This window comes from Rhinolophus sinicus, chromosome 15 (assembly GCF_057876585.1).
Source record: "Rhinolophus sinicus isolate RSI-liver-muscle chromosome 15, RSI-T2T, whole genome shotgun sequence".
NCBI classification, from domain to species: Eukaryota; Metazoa; Chordata; class Mammalia; order Chiroptera; family Rhinolophidae; genus Rhinolophus; species Rhinolophus sinicus.
The window spans coordinates 22,308,618-22,326,170 of NC_142515.1; the positions used below are offsets into that span (position 1 = coordinate 22,308,618).

Here is a 17,553-nt window from a genome sequence, read left to right on the forward strand (position 1 = left end):
CAGTGACTTTTCACCTCCATTTTCTCACTTATCAATGTCAAGTCTCTACAAATAATTCCAAATGCCAGTCTTCAGACCAATGTTAGCCTGTTGCAAAGTTTACACCTATCCAGGAAAAAAATGCGAAAAGCAATGAAAATGTGTTGTTGTTTTTTCCTAAAAAGCAAATTTTATGCAATTTATTTCCTTTGTTCCAGGAATATGTCCTTCCCCGTGTGTGTGTATTAAAATTTATTTTATTAGAGTGTGGTGGTCATAGATGTTTATTAATATCTTATGGATACAGATAAAAACATGGTAGCCTTAATATTGTCCAGAAGTGGTGGGGAGTGGCAGAACTGATCTGTAAAATCCAAACATCTACGAATTACTGACCAATCCAAAGCGAACTACAGACAAGTACTTCAGCATGCACTGCGAATCCCTCCAAAGGGATCCCTACAGGTCCAAGCTTGCAATACAACCATCAATCTGAATCCCCGTGTATTTATCTATGGAAACTACAAAGCCCAGGGTACTGTGCGTCGGAAACGCAACACCGGGTCTCTTAAATTAGGCGGGGCTCCGAAACTGCCTTGCCCTCTAACTGCAGGTGCAAGACATGGTGGGGGTTGTAGTTCTTCCGAGGTGAGGTCGGGCCGCTCCCTGGCCGCCCCGCATCAGCGGCTACACTGCGCATGCGCGTCAGTGGCGCTAGCTGCGGACCCGGCAGGCAGTTCCTTCCTCGGAAGGAGAGATTCCTCTGCCATGGAGTCCTACGATGTGATCGCCAACCAGCCTGTTGTGATCGACAACGTGAGTTTCGTCTTCCATTTCTCTAAAGGGACTCATGCTCTCCTCCCCGAAGGGATCCCTTCCCGGCTTTCAAGCCTGCGCCGCCGGCTCTTTGTCACTGGTCCGGCCTGTCAGGCGGGTTCAACCGCCGCTACCTCCGTCCTTCCTCCACCCATAGTCCGCAGGCAGGGCGGCCGGCCAGCAACCATGGGATAGAGAACTTGGGAGTGGATAAAGGGAACAGCTGTAGTCCGAGCCGGGTCCTTTGGGCCCTTGACTCTTAGGGGCCTTAACCGCTCTGTGAGCGCCCGGCACCCGCCCCTCCCCAGTTTCCGATAATTCTATTGGCTGTTCTGGCTGTCCATCTTGACCGATGACCCCGCCTCTGAGCCTTGCCTGATGAGGGCTGCCCTCTGCAGTGATTGGCTTGCGCCCGTGCCGTTCTTCCGGGCCGTCAAAGCGTTTCTCTTTAAGGGGCGGTGCGGTGCACGAGGACTGTGGGGATTGGCTGTCGGAACTCTCAGTGGTAGGGCCTGATGGGCTAGGGCCGGTCCGCGGGTGGAGAAGGGCTAAGTTTCCTTTGGTCTGGAGCTGGCCGGGTTGCTTGGTGGTGTATCTGGGTGGGGCCCAAGAATGTGGTGTCAGAAATGGCCATCAGATTTCAGTTATTTCTGTGATTGTAAGTTATAGCGTTAATAAAGGTCGAGAAGAAGGGAGAGTGACAAAGCAAGCAGGGAGGTACCTTCCTCTTTGGAACGCCTAGTTGCTGGGGGGAAAATTTTACCTACATAGTGTTTGCCAGGCTCTCTAGCGCTTACAGAGGACTTTCACATACTCGTACCTTCGAGTTGGATCCTCACAAAAACTGGGTGGATAGTTAAGGCAGGACGTTTGATGCTCGTTTTACAAATGAGAAAACGAGCGCGAAGAGGTTTCAAACAAGGTCGCACTAAATCCAGTGCTTTATCCGTTATTCCATTCCCCCACGCCAAGCATCAATAGTGATAAATGAAAAAAATCTAAATATTGCTTTTATTTTGCGCGGAAGGAGACAATTGTAAAACAACTGCTTTCTTTCCTCCAAAGGTTTGATCCCACCAAAATTGGTTGATACCTTTTCTGTACCCCTTCTAAGTCCCTCCATTGAGGCAAAACTGCCAGTTCCCTCTGTCCTAAGCTGACTGTCAGATTTGCTCTGTTGATCCAGCCCTCTGGGACCTTAGGTAAATTGCAAGGTCTTTTCATTTGTATCATCTGTTTTAAGCTTCAGCTCTGGTAGGTAGATGGGAATGATTATCCTCAGTTTATGCAGGAAAGTGAGGCTTGGAGGGGTTAAATAACAGTATTCGAACTACCAGGTTTGTAAGTTGAGGAGCCAAGACTCAAATTGAGATCAGGTTCCAAGTTCCTAACTTTTTTCAAAAAAAGGTGCTTTTTTGTTGTTGTTAGCTTTCCCTCTCTTCAGGGGTATAGCTTCTGCCTTGAAAAGCAAGAAGTTGAGTTCAATGAGACAAATCATTTTGAAGAGGATTTTGTTTGTTTGTTTCACTCACTAGACTATTAAATTCTTGTGGGAAAAGATGGTATCCCTTCATTTTTCAATAATTTCCCCTTCCCCACCTCCTTCCACACACAGAGTACCTAGGTTCAGGCATCACTGAGTACACAGTGTTTTTTCATTGCATTGATGGGTAGGTGGATGAATGACTGAATATCGCTATCACAGTAGCAATGATGTCCCTAAATAAAGGATGGGGTGGGGCAGCCTAGTTAGTTACTGCACAGGGTTGAGTAGGACTCCTTGTTCTTGACGTTGATTTTTCAGAAACACCACTATTTCTGTCTTCAGCTTGTTTGTGTGTGCTGCATCTGCCTTTTTCATAATTTGAAAAAGAAAGTAGCTTCTTTTTTTCATCAGCCATGAAGAAGCAGTGTGTCCATCCCACTAAATCCTTTGCTTCTTGAATTATTGGGCAGAAGTTCAATCTCCCCCTCATTTTCTTTAATGTCACTTAAGCTAATGCTTCTTAGTTTCTCCTTTCTCTTTCTTGCTAGTGTATTTGAAATGCATTAAGGCAGTGGTGCATTTTCAGTTTCAAGGTTTAGAGACTCAACTTGTTTTTTTTCTCTAGGTAAGCATTTCCTTTATTATGCCAATACTGCCAAAAGGTGAAGTAGGAGAAACTTAAGTAATTGTCCCATTAGGGTTTACTGAGCATCTGTCACATTTTTATATTTGGGGCCTTCGGTAGTTCTTGCTGTTTGACATTTAGAGAGTTTGTTTTGTTTCAAAGTGAAAGGTGGATAAGAAAAATCATTTTAAATATTTGAGGCAATTTTATATTATGAGAATAATGTATCTTAGCAGGTTTAACATCTCCATAGGTCAACATATGGCTACAATTTTGTTTCTGGGCTAAGAAGAGTGTAATTAAAATAAAGGAGAACAAAGAAAGCAGGGAAAAGAGGGAAGAGCCTCGTTATTGAGTTCACAACCTTTCCCAGTATTAAGACAATGTTGACCACTCCTTTCATTCTATTCTGGCACCAAACCAATTCATCAGAATTTAATGAGAAAAATGGAGGGGAGTGAGGGGGCGGTGTACTTGCCTGTGTTTTAATGACAATAGAGTGATTTTTTAAAATTAAACATAAGTTATTCTTTCCAAAGGCATACAACACAACACGATAATGCAAGAGGAGGACAGCTCCGGGGTGACATTTTGAGGACCACAACACTTTGATTAGATTACTATGTTTATTCTAAAGCACTCAGGTCTTTGCTAAGATCTCAAAGGTTAAGTTCTGCCCTAAAATGGATCAACATATTTAAAACTGTCTATCTTAAAACTCTTTGTGACTATGTCAGGCTAAATGTAGGCACAGTATCAGATCTTTACAAGTTCATTAATAAGAGTTCCACTGTTTTGGAGAGATGTTATGCTGCTTCAACCCCCTTTTAAAAAAATGAGATACATTAAAAATGCAGAAAAATTTTGAGAAGTATATAATAAGCACCCACATACGTAGGTAGCATGTGTCTACTACCCAGGTTTAATGAATTGACATTTGCCATATTTGCTTCAGATTTGTTTTTTTAGGAAATAAAACATTACAGGTATAATTGAAAACTCTTTGTACCCTTTCACAATCCCATCCTCTCTTTCTGTTCCAGAAGAAACCCCAGAAGCAACCATAATCATAAAATTGATGTGCTCCTTCCCATCCCTGATTTTATGTATACATTGTGTGCGTACTGTTTGTAGTTTGAATTTTTACTTAAATGCTAGCATCTTATTCACCAGTTTTTCTTTTTATTATAGAAAATTTCAAACATAAACAAAGGGAGAAAGAATAGTATAAAAACATCCACATATTCATCACCTAACTATAACCATTATCAACTCTTGGCCAATCTTTTTGATTACATTCCCACCCACTTTCCTCTCCTACACGCTTTCAAAACAGAATCAGTATACTATTATCAAACCTAATAAAGTAACAATAATTCCTTAAGATCATCAAATATCCACTCAATGTTCAAATTTCACTGTCTCTTTTTTTTTTTTTTTTTTTTACAATTTGTCATCAGCTTTTAAGATACGCCGATTCACTTAAGTTTAAGGGACCCTAGAATTAGCTGAAGAAATGAAGTCAGTATCTTTATTTAACATGGCCACTTACCATGTGACATCCAGGCTGTTGGTTGTACAACTTCAGCAAGAATCCATCCCTAGCTTAATGGAAAGGGTGAAGGGGAGGTGACTTGTAGAAATATCTCACTGTTCAGTTATGTGTATTTTGAGAGCCAAGGAAGGGCTTCACACCAAGCTAGGTGCTCTGAGGGTAAGAAAAAAGTCAGATACTGTGTGGAAGGAGAACTATCAAGAATGAGTTGCTGGGAATGCCTAGAATAGGGGTCTTCAACTCAATGCCTGCAGAGGCCAAGCAGAAACATTAAAAAGGGAGAGGAAGCAGATAGCCTTAAAGGTGATATAAGGAATATGGAAGGTGCATTGAGCATACCTGACCAAAGGCCCAGCTGCTTCTCCTTTTCAGCCAGTTGTCCCCATGCAGGAACGCAGTTCCAGTGTTGCCAGACCTGATTTTTCAAGAGAAATCAGAAATGTTAAATATCATATGCAGTCTCTAATTTTTAACTGTCAGAAGTTAATGTAAAAGTAGTTTGTGGTCTATAGAGACAGAAGTAGATTAGTGGTTGCCAAGGGCTGGGGGTGGGGGGAAGGATGGAGAGTGACTGCTAATGGGTACAGAATTTTTGGGGGGATGATGAAACAGTTCTGAAATTAGATTGTGGTAATGATTGTACAACTCTGTGAGTATACTAAGAACCATTGAGTTACACACCTTGAATGGGTAAATTGGTGTGTGAATTTTATGTCAATTAAGTTGTTTTTTAAGAAGTACTTTGTGGGCCAAACAAACTATGTCTTTGGGCCAAAATCGGCCACGAGTTTCCTAAAAGCTAAGGTTCCATCCACCTTTCAGTATCCTTTTCCCACTTGTGAAATAGGAGACAGTTAACTTCCTACCTGGGCATGTCCAGAATAATCCAGAGCTCTTAGGATGCAAGTCACCCAAGCCACGGGACCTATAGCCAGCAGATACTGGGAGAACCTTGCTATGGGATTTGCTATTTGTTCTCCTGCATCAGAAGGAGAATGAAGGGTTAGTGGTGGCTGGCAGATTTGAGTCCTGAAAACCCAAATATTTATGAGGCTACTTTTTCAAAAAGCCTTTACAAGCATTTGTTCACTTGGTTTTGCTAGAATGAATAACAGAGTGGCAGCCCATTTACCAGGTACACAGTTCCTAGTTATAAATATTGTTAAAGAAATGGACATTAGCCTTTTATATGACATCATGGTATGGCTTGAGCAGAACAGAGAGACTGGCCATCCTAGTGCCTGACTTTGGCAACACAGGGTGGGGGAACTGCCTCCCCCTGTCCCCACCCATTCTTCATCCAACTGCTGGCCTGGCAGGCCGGCTCCTGGGTCTGGTGCATTATTCCCAACACCGCCTTGGCCTTTTCTGTACCGCCTCTGCCTGGGGCTTCTCGCATTCCAGCTGCTCATACATTAGACTTCATCTGCCTAATACATTAGACTTCATCTGCCTCAGTCATCTGAGCTTGATTTTCACTTTAGTCAGCCAGAACCTATTGGAGTACCCTGCAAATTCCAGATACTGCTGATACATAAAGTCTCTGACCTCGAGGAACTTGGGCTGAAAAGAGACGAAAAAGAAAACCATAAAGTCAAATAGAAAGCAGAATGAAATTCATGCTACCTAGTGGTACAGGTAATGGTGATGTTATGAGATAATAGGAAGAAGATAATTAATTCCACTTGGGGACTAGCCCTCAGGAGAAAGGCAGTAATATTTGAACTTGGCCTTCTATACTCTTGCTGGGAGGACAGAAAGAAAGAAATGAACCTAACATCTTAATCTGCCTTCTTACTCAGACTCTAGTCCATTTGCTAGTAAACTCAAAATCAAATATCCAGGAAAATCATCTCTTAAAACTATCTAGAGTCTAAAGTACAGGTCTCATCTTTTCTTGTTTTCAGCCTTTACCAGGCGATCCCGTGAGTCAGTTGGCATCACCACACCCAGATGAAGGCAGTGAGCAATCATAGGAAGCTTGAGCTAATAAATTCCCGGAGTTCTCTTGTACAGCGCTGTTCTCACCGTCCATGCCTCTGCCCCGGAGCCCTTGTGTTTGCAGTGGGATAATTCTCCCTCCTTCCCAATCTCTCAGCTCAGTTTACAGCTGCAACTTTTTTTAACTTTTTAAAATTTATTTAAGTGTGTTTTTCCAGGACCCATCAGTTCCAAGTCAAGTAGTTGTTTCAATCTAGTTGTGGAGGGTGCAGCTCACAGTGGCTCATGCAGGGATCGAACTGGCAACCCTGGTGTTATGAGCATTGCGCTCTAACCAACTGAGCTAACGGGCCGCCCCTACAGCTGCAACTTTTCCAGGCTCCTTGCAATTCTGCCCAGGCAATGAGTTCGCACTTGTCTCCCGTTTGGCAGAGTTTCCTGCTGTCTTAGAGAACTGGCTTATCCTGCTGAACTTACTGTTTTCCCTATCCTTCAATCACTTACTTCCTCCCTCTATGTTTCCAGAATCAGGCATTCGGATGGCCCATCTCAACACCTTATCCCATAGAAAAGCAGGAATAAGAGGGAGGGAGGGAACCAGGGGTGTTGCTGGGAAGCCTTTGGTGAAAAGGTAAAACCTTGGCTATTTCACATCTCCTGATGTATTTACTGCTTGCTTTGTGGGTTCTGGAAATATCACACTCCACCGCAGGAAAAGGCTCGCCCTAATTAGCTGCAATCCGTGTTGGGGTGGAAGGATGAGTGTCTCGTGGGGGTGGTGGAAGAGTTAAGAAGGAGGAGAACATGGTGTATCTGCAAGCAGTATCCAGCCTCCACAGCTGTCCTGCGTGGAGTTGGCACCTGTGTCTAGAGTCAGCGTTTACTTTGGTTGGGCCCTGGGTGGTGTCAGATGCTGGTGGGAATAGTCAGATTCTTCCTGGGCACCCTACCCAACATGCCAAGGATTGGAGCTGCTGGATTGTAATGTTGGGTCTCTTCTCAGACAATGTTTTAGGGCTTCCCTGCTCTGTATCGTTAGGAGACCAAGGAGTAAAACAAAGCATAATTAAAAAAACAATAACTGCAAACCCCCACAAAGCAGAGCGATCTGCCCCTGCAGTAAGAACCAGGTAACGTGTGTCCCATTGGAGTCAGCTTCAAGCGTGCCACTGCTCATGGTGGTGTCTGTCATATACGCGCTGCAGGGCAGGGAGAGTCAGTGAAAAGCATCCCATGGTGGTATAACAGAAAGAATCGCACGTTCTCACCTTGGCTTGTTCTTGAACTTGGCTGCTTGGGTGCTTCTAGCTGCTTTTCTTTTCTCTCCTCAGGTTTTCTCTTTTCCCTCCCTTTATTAATATTATTTTTAACGCCAAAAGTAAAACATATTCAGTGTAGAAAAGTCAAAGAATACGGAAAAGCCAAATAATACTTGGAGCGTGCAGTGAATGTTCTCACCATCCCCAGTGCCATTTCCCTCCCTTTGGCGGGCATTCACTATGCAAATGCTTATCTAAATGGATATATTATACACAAAGATAAGGTCTCTTTCCTTAATAAAAATGAAACCGTATTATACATATTGTATGATAACATATCTCCTCTTGTTTTTGTGATACTTCTGACTTTTCCTTCTCCTCTCTTCTCAGGGATCCGGTGTGATTAAAGCTGGTTTTGCTGGTGATCAGATCCCCAAATACTGCTTTCCAAACTAGTAAGTCATTCTGTAGCTTAATCAGAAGCCTGGGAGGCTTGTCAGCTTTGTTACAGGATCAGCCCTCTGTCTTTTAGGGGAGAAGGGATCTGTTGTTTGGGTCCGCCTTGGTACTCAAAACAAGCAAGGACAGGAGCTGGCTTTTGGAGTCAGCAAAGGAAACAGTTGCCTACGTGGTACAATTTGAGAGGCACAGGCAGGAGACCTCTTTTTAAAATTTGATTTTATCTGATGCCAAAATTGTAATTGGTAACCCTTTGCTTTGGATGACTTTGGATGGGCTCTTTATGGAGCCCTCTTGTAAAATTCTGTCACCCAGGATGGGGTTTAACATTAAACCTTACCTACTCTTTCAGTGACAATGAGTTTCTCAGCTCTTTCCTCCTAAGACAGAGACACTGCAAGCAGGAAAAGGGCACAAATGCCTGGCGAAGGGGCTTAAAGGGGGAGAAAAGGGAAGAAGGCCATCTGTCATCTTTAAAACAACACAGTGTTACTTAGTAGAAGGCCTGGGCAGGGAGCTAAGGAGACTCAAAATTTTGAGTTAACCATTCATTTGGAAAATCTTGTTTCGTTGTCCTTGGTCTGCATATACTCGGGGGAAAGAGAAGAACTAGAGGTATTGAATCCCCTAAAATTTGTTTTAATGACATAATATAAATATAATTAAAATATGAAATAATACACAAATAACTTAAAACAATACATGTTCATTGTAGAAATTGGGAAATGCAGAAAAGTAGAAAGAAGAAAATCCAAACCCACTGTAACCTCACTCCTCAAAGATAATCACAGTAGAATTGAATATGTCTTCCCATCTAAGGATGTGCCTCGATACATCCTTCCTGTGTTCTGTCATGTGTTCTGTCGTCAAATGAAAACTGTTGGTCCTCCCACTCTCTTTTGTAGTGTGGGCAGACCCAAGCATGTTCGCGTCATGGCAGGAGCCCTTGAAGGCGACATCTTCATTGGCCCCAAAGCTGAGGTAATTCCCACTCCTAGCGAAGAAGCCTCAAGCCAGCAGAGGACTTTCATTGTTCCCCACGAGGGCAGTGTCCCAACAGTAGGACACAACCATGAGAAAAAGGAACAATGTCCTCTTAAAATCTTCCCTTTGGTTCTCTCATCCTAGGCCTCATCCGTCTTTTTTTCCCAGGAGCAGCCTCTGGTTTTAGAGAGAAAAGATCAAACCCCACTTTGAGGAACAGAAACCAGTCTAGAAAATGGGGCTGTTGCCTTCCTTCTGTATTTTATCACTACCTTGACAGTGATCAGATTGACTGTCTTGGTTATTTTTATGGCAAAAGAGATTAGGGGGAGAACCTGGCTGGGTACCCTGGGGATGAGTTACTTAGCAGTTTGGCAGAGCCCTCAGGCAGCCCCTGGAAGCAGAACAACAACCATAGTTGCCAGCCTGGGCTTCAAGTGCTGAAGCCCAGGGGTGGGAGCCAGGAGTTTATGTCTGGGGGCCAGGCAATGAGAAACGTGCCCCCTGGCACTTGCCCTAGGGGCACCCAAGGGCTCATGGAAAAGCAGAAGCTTTCCGCTTTGCGTGCTGATTGGGCAGTGAGAACAGTTTGCAGCATAGCGTTGGAAACTTGGAGAATGGGTGCCCACCCTTAGTCCTGGGTGAGAACTGCAGGGTGGGAACTTCCAGGCCTGTAAGAGCAGGTTCCACCGGGCCCAGTTGAGAGGCTGGCTGCTGCTGTACATCCTGCTCTCTGCCCCCAGGAGCACCGGGGGCTGCTCTCCATTCGGTACCCCATGGAGCATGGCATCGTCAAGGACTGGAACGACATGGAACGCATCTGGCAATACGTCTACTCTAAGGACCAGCTGCAGACCTTCTCAGAGGAGGTGAGGGTCCTGTGCGGGTCAGCCCTGCAGGGTGTGCAGAGCTGGGCAGCTCCCCTACCCCAGAGATGAGGTTGGCGATAATTGCCAAGCGTGTTTGAGTCTTACTGTGTGCCAGGCTCCAGGCCATGTGCTTTTCAGACATGTTCGCATTTAATCTTCTCACCATTCCTGTGAGATGTAGGTAGTATTATCTCTATTCTACAAATAAGGGAACAGAAGTTCTGAAAAGCCAAGTAGTGTGTCCAAGATCACCCAGTAAATAAAATGGTAGAGCTGGGATTCAAACCCACGTCTTTCAGACTTCAGAGCCTGTACTCTTTAACTCCTAAGGAAGTAACTTTCAACTCCGAAATACCAAGGCACATGCACACTAGGTGTATCAGAATTTCCAGGGGAGGGATCTGTTCTGTTTCTAAAAGTATGTTCAATATTGAAATTTAATTTTCTATTCTGAAAAAAAATTTTTATTATTTTTATCACAATTCCAAATTTAGAGTTCAGCAAAAGCTTCTTGATAATTAGAGTTGATGCAGTGACCTATATAAGAATCTTAAAGGTAAAAGAGGGGAGTAAAGGGGTAGAGGCAAGGACAGAATGAGACTTTTAAGGGGGCATGGTTTTGGAAAGTTGAGAAACTGGCCAGGGCTAGGTGACAGGCCCAGTTTGCCTTCTTTTGGAGGGAGGCTGACAGAGGTCCCCTGGGCTCTCTAGCCAGCCACTCGGGCTTCTCCCACAGTACTAATGTGGGGTAGAAATCCAGCCTCGCCCTGACTGCCGTCTGGGCATCTTTTACCAGCATCCTGTGCTCCTGACGGAGGCACCTTTAAACCCACGGAAAAACCGGGAACGAGCTGCCGAAGTTTTCTTTGAGACCTTCAACGTGCCAGCCCTTTTCATCTCCATGCAAGCTGTGCTCAGCCTGTGAGTAGCCTGGCCCCTTGGGGGAAAGCAGTCCTTGGGCGGAATCAAGGCTGCGTCTGCTTTGGGTTGTTTCAGAGCAACTTGAGCACCTGCTGGGGAAGGGTTAGAGGTGCTGGGGAAGGGAGTGGTGAGGCTGTCTCCCAGTCTCATACTCTCTGCGGGTGTGGCGCCCAACGCTCTGCGCTCTGCCTGCTGGGAAGGCCACGTGCTGCTACAGCTCTTCCTAAGGCTCTTATAATGTGTTCAGGTATTTATTCTATTTATTCTGCCTCCTTGTGCAGGTGCTGTGTGAGGCTGGTGGTAGGGTCATGATGAAAACACCACCATGGTCCCCCTGTCATTCCTGTCATATTCCCAGCCTGCCTCACACCAGAGTTAGGTCTGTGGCCAAGGTTGTACCCTGGTGACCTGCAGAGGGAATGTGTTTGACCCCATTAAAAAGTTGAGAGCCAGCATTTAAAAATTGGGAGATTTCCTATCAAAATCCAAATTCCTGGCTTCTCTGAAAAAAATGGGAATATCTGGTAGTGTTGGGCCTGTATTCCTAGGTATAGGGCAAAAATCAGCTGGAACTGAAAGCAGCTGCCATGTAGGTAGTTTGCTACCTTGACTTCACCACAGTCCACTCCAATCCTCCTTGCCCTCCCTACATGAAGGCAGAGTGCTCGTTGCTATTTATCAAACATTGTGGGTTTTTTCCTCCTCATATCACATAAATATATGTCTGTACTCGTGTCTTTACCAAAAGAGAAAAAAACTAAAGACAGACATACAGGGCCATGTGGGGGGGGAATCTAGTTTTATGTGGAAGTGAAAATATTCTTATTTTCCTTTACTCATTTACTTTTCCTGCCTAGCCCCTGTAGGCATTCGAATTTTTTCCCTCTCATCTAGAGAGTAAATCTGCCCCTCAGGCTAGGTCCCTGAAATGGCTGAAGGCCAGGCCGTCTCCTGAGATTTGAGGGCCTGCTCTTCCGGGAGTGAGGAGGGAGCTTGCAGTGGCTCAGCTCCCTTCATTCAGGTATTTCACGGCTCGCTTCAGTGCTCAGGCTGCCTCAGTACTCAGTCCAGGCCAAAGCCCCTGGAGCGAGGCCAGCCCCAGCTTTGGTTAGCTGATACTGATCTCGAAAAAGAAATGAGTTTCTTCCCAGAGTGAGCAGGCAGGGCTTAGTGATGGTTTGCCTCCTTTGCTTCAGTTATGCCACAGGCAGGACCACAGGTGTGGTGCTGGATTCTGGGGATGGCGTCACCCATGCTGTGCCCATTTATGAGGGCTTCGCCATGCCCCACTCAATCATGCGCATTGACATCGCTGGCCGAGACGTCTCTCGCTTCCTTCGTCTCTACCTGCGTAAGGAGGGCTATGATTTCCACTCATCCTCCGAGTTTGAGATTGTCAAGGCCATAAAAGAAGTGAGTGCTGCCCCATGGGCCCAGGGGTGGGTAGGGAATGGGAACAGAGCAGCCAGGATTTCCGTGACCTGGAGTGAAGAGAGGCCAAGTTCCTGTCCTGGGGGTCAGGGTCAGGCTCTGGTCTCCCAGCCAGGCCTCCTGGTGTCTGTGTGATCTCCAGCTGGGGCCCCTCACACCGACAGACCCACCTTCCCGAAGTGCCGCCATCTCTTAGGGAAAAGGGAGCTGCTTCTACTTCTTAAACTGGGTGATGGGTACACCAGTGATCACTAGGTTTTTTATACCTTATGTACAAATTACGTATGTTCTATTACATCCTTGAAGAATTCAGAATGCATTTTACTTTTTAAGTAAACTGTCCTCCTGCCACCTGTGGCTCTAGGGAAACCTCTGAGCTGGGTAAACGGGGCTCAGAACCATATATGAATAGAAGAAAGATGCCTTAGTCTAAAGTTAGGTTGTGGTCTCAGACCCAGATCCAGAGAATCAAGTTTCCACGCTTGTCCACCAGGAAGGTGGAGTAGGTGGGGACTCATATCCTAAATGCCACCAGTAAAGGCCAGCAGAAATCTCCCTGCTCCTGCTTTGGGGCAGCAGCTCTAACCACCTTTAGGGCAATCACTGGATTGGGCAGATTTCTGCAGCAGCCACCACTCCCCTGGGACTTTGACCAGGTAGGAACCAGGTCCTCCCTGCCTAACTCGTGCTTGGTTCTGCAGAGAGCCTGCTACCTATCCATAAATCCCCAGAAGGATGAAACACTAGAGACGGAGAAGGCTCAGTACTACCTGCCCGATGGCAGCACCATTGAGGTAGGTAACCGTACCTCTCCCCTCAGGCCCCCAAAAGCTCTGGGCCCAAACACAACTCCGCATGGGGAGGCTGGAGTCAGATGTGCCAGTCCTTTTACACCCCTTGCCTGGAGGAGTGGAGCTCTTGAGCAGCACTGTCTCCTACCCAGCAAGGTACCAGGGACTTGCTTCTCCCACATGGAGGGGAGGAGGCACCAGAGGCATTGTCCTAGAGGCGGGGCTTAGGAGCGGGGTGGTTAGTGCTGTCCTTAACCACTTGGGTGCCGCGTAGAGTGAGTTGCCTCTCCCTGAACCTCCACTGATAGGAAGAAATTTCCATGAATTAGTTAATCTATGTATTAATGCAAGGGTCTCTTGGCTGGGAAATGCTCGAGCTAGGATTAAACAGAGGAGCTTCCTCTCTAGTTTCCCAGGAGCCCTTTCTTTGTTCCTTGAGTCCCTTGGCAAACAAAGTCTTCCCTGAGCCACTGGTTACTAAAAGGTGGGCAGAGGGGGCCTCTTCATTCCCACTGTCAAAGGGACTCAGCCGCAGTCCCAGCCCCGGAAACTTGCCTTTCACCCTGCAGATTGGCCCTTCCCGATTCCGAGCACCTGAGCTGCTGTTCAGGCCAGACCTGATTGGCGAGGAGAGTGAGGGCATCCATGAGGTGCTGGTGTTTGCCATCCAGAAGTCTGACATGGACTTGCGGCGCACGCTTTTCTCTAACATTGTCCTCTCAGGAGGCTCCACCCTGTTCAAAGGTTGGTCTTTGCTCTTGGGGCCCTTCCCCTGGAACCTTCCAGATCCTGTTACACCTGGCTGCCCAGAGGATTCATTTGAGATTCTCCTTTCCTACCCATTCAGGTTTTGGTGACAGGCTACTGAGTGAAGTGAAGAAACTGGCTCCAAAAGACGTGAAGATCAGGGTACGAGCGTGGCAGGGGTGGGGCTGGGTGGAACTGGGACTCCAAGAGTCCGAAGTCCCACATGGTATGGCCTCCCCTCCAGCTCTGCCCGAGCTTTTCAGGCAGCCAAGGGTACACAGGCACCGCCAGACAGCTTTGCTTCCACACTGACCCTGAGGTCTGCCAGAGGCGAGGACCCATTCTCACTCTCCATCTCTACAAAAGGCGGGGCAGGGTGCTAGGCTGGAGCCCCTCCTGTGGTCTGTCATAGAAACTGTCACACTGACAGGAGATTGACTTTTGCTGCTCCCCTGTGACAATCCAACGTCTTAGTCACCGCTTAGGGGAGCTAGCCTGCCCGAGGAGGGAGGGGTCCTAAATGAAGGAGTCTGCTTCCTGCCAGGGACTCTACTTCCCACTGGCCCCCAGCACAGCTGAATCTTGCCCTACGTAGCCCCAGCTTCTCTAGGAATTGTACTTAAGGCTGCTGGAGACCTGCTTCTGAAGATGAGTGTCAGGCTGGCCACAAGACCCCCAGAGGGGCCACAGGGCCCAGCAGGGACATAACTTAAAGCTTACTGTGAGATGCATCCACTGCCTCGGGCAGGGAGAGCTGGCCGTAAAGAGGAGAGTTGGAAGGGAAAGGCAGAAGGGAAGATGACTGTCTCAGATTCCTCTTTCCACCCACCCTTGCAGATATCTGCACCTCAGGAGAGACTGTATTCCACATGGATTGGGTGAGTAGTTCTCCTGGGAATAAGAGCGGAACAGGAAGCAAAGGCATTGATTACCCCTCACCCCCCACCCCCATCCTTTAAAGAGAAGCCTGGTCTGGTTTGGCCCCATGGGGCCTGGCAGGCTCCACGAATACCCATCTCCATACTCTTTCACAATGTTGCTTTGGATTCCCTCCATTCCAGGGGCTCTATCCTCGCCTCCCTGGACACCTTTAAGAAGATGTGGGTCTCCAAGAAGGAATACGAGGAAGATGGTGCCCGGTCCATCCACAGGAAAACCTTCTAATGTTGGGACATCATCTTCCTCTCTCTGAAGTTAACTCCACTTTAAAACTCGCTTTCTTGAGTCGGAGTGTTTGCGAGAAACTGCCTGTGTGTGTGAGTGTGCGTGTGGGTGTGTGGGTACGAGTATGTGCGCCTATGCGAGTGTGGCCCAGGAATCCCAGGGCCCAGAAAGGACAGTGAACTACCCACGATGGTGATGGCCTGAGGCCTGGGGTTGACCACTAACTGGCCCCTGACAGGGAAGAGTGCTGGCAGAGGGCCCCACTCCTTCGTCAACTGGGTCTTTTGTCTGGCTGTGTGAGACTGTTTACTACCATGGGGAGATAGGGAGGGAGGTAAACCCAACCCCCAGGAGACCTTGCTGCTGCCCATTCCAGGCTGGGTGAGCCCCACCCCCACCCCACCCCCAGGGTGCCCTGAGGCCCAAGGCAGCTGCTGCCTCCCTTGCTCATCATTCTATTCTTGATGTCTCTTGATCATAGACCGAGGACTGGGACCGGGGTTGAGTTCTGTCTGGTTTTGATTGCAGTTTGGGTTTGGGCAGCTGGAAGGGCTGTTTTAAAGTAACTCCAGGGTCAGGAGAGGGCAGGATGCCCTCAACTTCTCCTGGGTACCAGGACTACACTGGGAATTAGAGGAGGGCAGGAGTAGTGCTACTTCAGATTGGCAGCAAAGTTAATGTTCCAACCCCCAGCCCCCATCCAGGGGGTCTTGGAGAATTTAAGGAGCCTGCTGGCTCCATGCCCTGTTACTTTTCATCTATCCTTGGGCAATGCCATCTTCAAACAGTTTTATTTATTGAAGTGTCTGTCCAGTAAGGGGACTGAAGTGAGGGAGCTCAGCGCCTCCTGCCACCAGTCGCCCTGTTCACACTAATGTTTACAGCACCTAAACTTCGTGTAGCCTCCAGGCCCACCACTGCCTGCTTAGGGTAAATGACAGTATCCATAGGTTGAGGCCATTTGGGATCTGAGGCTACACGTGAAAGTCAATCCCGTTATTAGCCTTTCTTTCTCCCTCTTCCGCTTGCTCGCTGCCCTAGAATCACCAGGCTGGTGGCTGGTTGGATTTTCTGAAACAGGAGGTAGAATCAATCTTTGGCAGAGGCCCTCCCTAATACTGGAAAATGAGCTGCAATTAACCAAGTTGCCTTTTCCCACTCTAGCTGACTCGGGAGGCTAGGCTGTAGAAATGAGAAGCCCCCTCTGGGCTGATTCTGTGCCATTCTTGACTTTGGACTTGTTTGGTTAGGGAGGGAGGAGGCCAGACCCGAGTGCCTGGAGCTGATGGGCTCAGGCTTATCAGCACCTGATCTGGGCCGGGCTGGCCAAGCAGTGGTCCAAAGGCCATTCAGCCCGGGTAGTACTAAAGCTGGGGCTAGCAGATGTTCACCGGCACCCTCACCTGACACCAAGACCTGCCCCAATCCCAAGTTCTAGGCAGTATTCTTCCCTATGCCACCCAACAACCAAAGGCCCTGCCAGGTGTGGGCCACAGCAGCAGGTGTGTGTGAAAGCTACGTGGCGACCCGTGGACTGCAGTGTGCTTAACCAGCTCACCTCCCTTCTCTTAGCCCAAGCCTGTCCCTCGCACAGCCTCACACAAACCACGTTGCCTGGTGGGGCCCAGTGTACTTAAATAAAGTCGTTCCAATAGACACGTCAGCTGGGCCTGTGTCTAGTCAGTACTGGTTGGGAAGAGGGAATGGTGGTGGGCCCAGAATCTGAAGTGACTGGGCCTCGTCTGTCCTCTAGAGGGCACTGCTGCACCAGCCAGTCTGGGCCAGACCTAGCCCAAGTCCCATCATCCTGTTAAGCCCCTTGGTGAGACCCAAATGTGGGAAGCAGCTCTTGACGTCCCTGAAGTTAGGCCCTCAAAACTTCCATGTGTATAAGAAACTCAGGAGCTTATTAAAGTGCATTCCTGGGACCCATGCTCAGGTATTCTGATCAATCAGTTCTCCATTTAAAACCTATATACTTGGGGGTGGAGGGGAATTGCCAGGCACTTTACAAATGTTACCCCATTTCATCCTCCCACTGACCCTACAAAATGTAGGTATTTCTATCCACTTCACAGACGAGGAAATAGAGCCACAGAAAGATCACATAATTTCCCAAGGTTCTATTCTTTATTAGCTAGGATTTGAACCCAGGCAACATAGCCCTAGAACCTACATTCTTAGCCACTATGCAGACCCTCAACAACCCATTGGCCTAGAGCAGTGGTCCCCAGTCAAGGTCAGTTTTGTCCCCAGGATACATCTGGCAATGCCTGGAAACGGTTGGTTGTCACCACTGTTGGGGAGATGCTACTGGCATCCAGTAAGCAGAGGCCAGGGGTGCTGCTAAATCACCACAACAAAGAATCATCTGGCCCCTGTGTCAGTGCCAAGGCTGACGTGCTGGCCTAGAGTAGAGGTTTCCAGTCCCAGCTGCATGTTAAAATCACCACAGAGCTTTCAAAAACCCTAGTGCCCAGGCAGTACCCCAGACCCATGAAATCGGAGTCTTGGGGCACAGAACTC

At 47.5% G+C, this 17,553-nt stretch overlaps 1 protein-coding gene across 1 annotated transcript; it reads left to right on the forward strand.

Annotated features, from left to right (window-relative positions):
* Positions 1-639: 639 nt before the first annotated feature.
* ACTR1A (actin related protein 1A) lies at positions 640-16,690 on the forward strand. The gene is made up of 11 exons (XM_019725010.3): positions 640-795; positions 8,052-8,116; positions 9,026-9,101; positions 9,848-9,973; positions 10,770-10,894; positions 12,091-12,307; positions 13,027-13,119; positions 13,686-13,860; positions 13,964-14,025; positions 14,701-14,741; positions 14,925-16,690. The coding sequence occupies exons 1-11, from the start codon at positions 748-750 to the stop codon at positions 15,025-15,027; spliced, it is 1,131 nt and encodes a 376-aa protein (XP_019580569.1). The 5' UTR covers positions 640-747; the 3' UTR covers positions 15,028-16,690.
* The last annotated feature ends 863 nt before the right edge of the window (positions 16,691-17,553 follow it).

Coding starts and splice junctions, on each gene's coding strand:
- ACTR1A (XM_019725010.3), top strand. CDS start 748: ATGGAGTCCTACGATGTGATCGCCAACCAGCCTGTTGTGATCGACAAC. Junction 13,120..13,685: donor CCGATGGCAGCACCATTGAG/GTAGGTAACCGT, acceptor TTCACCCTGCAG/ATTGGCCCTTCCCGATTCCG. Junction 13,861..13,963: donor AGGCTCCACCCTGTTCAAAG/GTTGGTCTTTGC, acceptor CTACCCATTCAG/GTTTTGGTGACAGGCTACTG.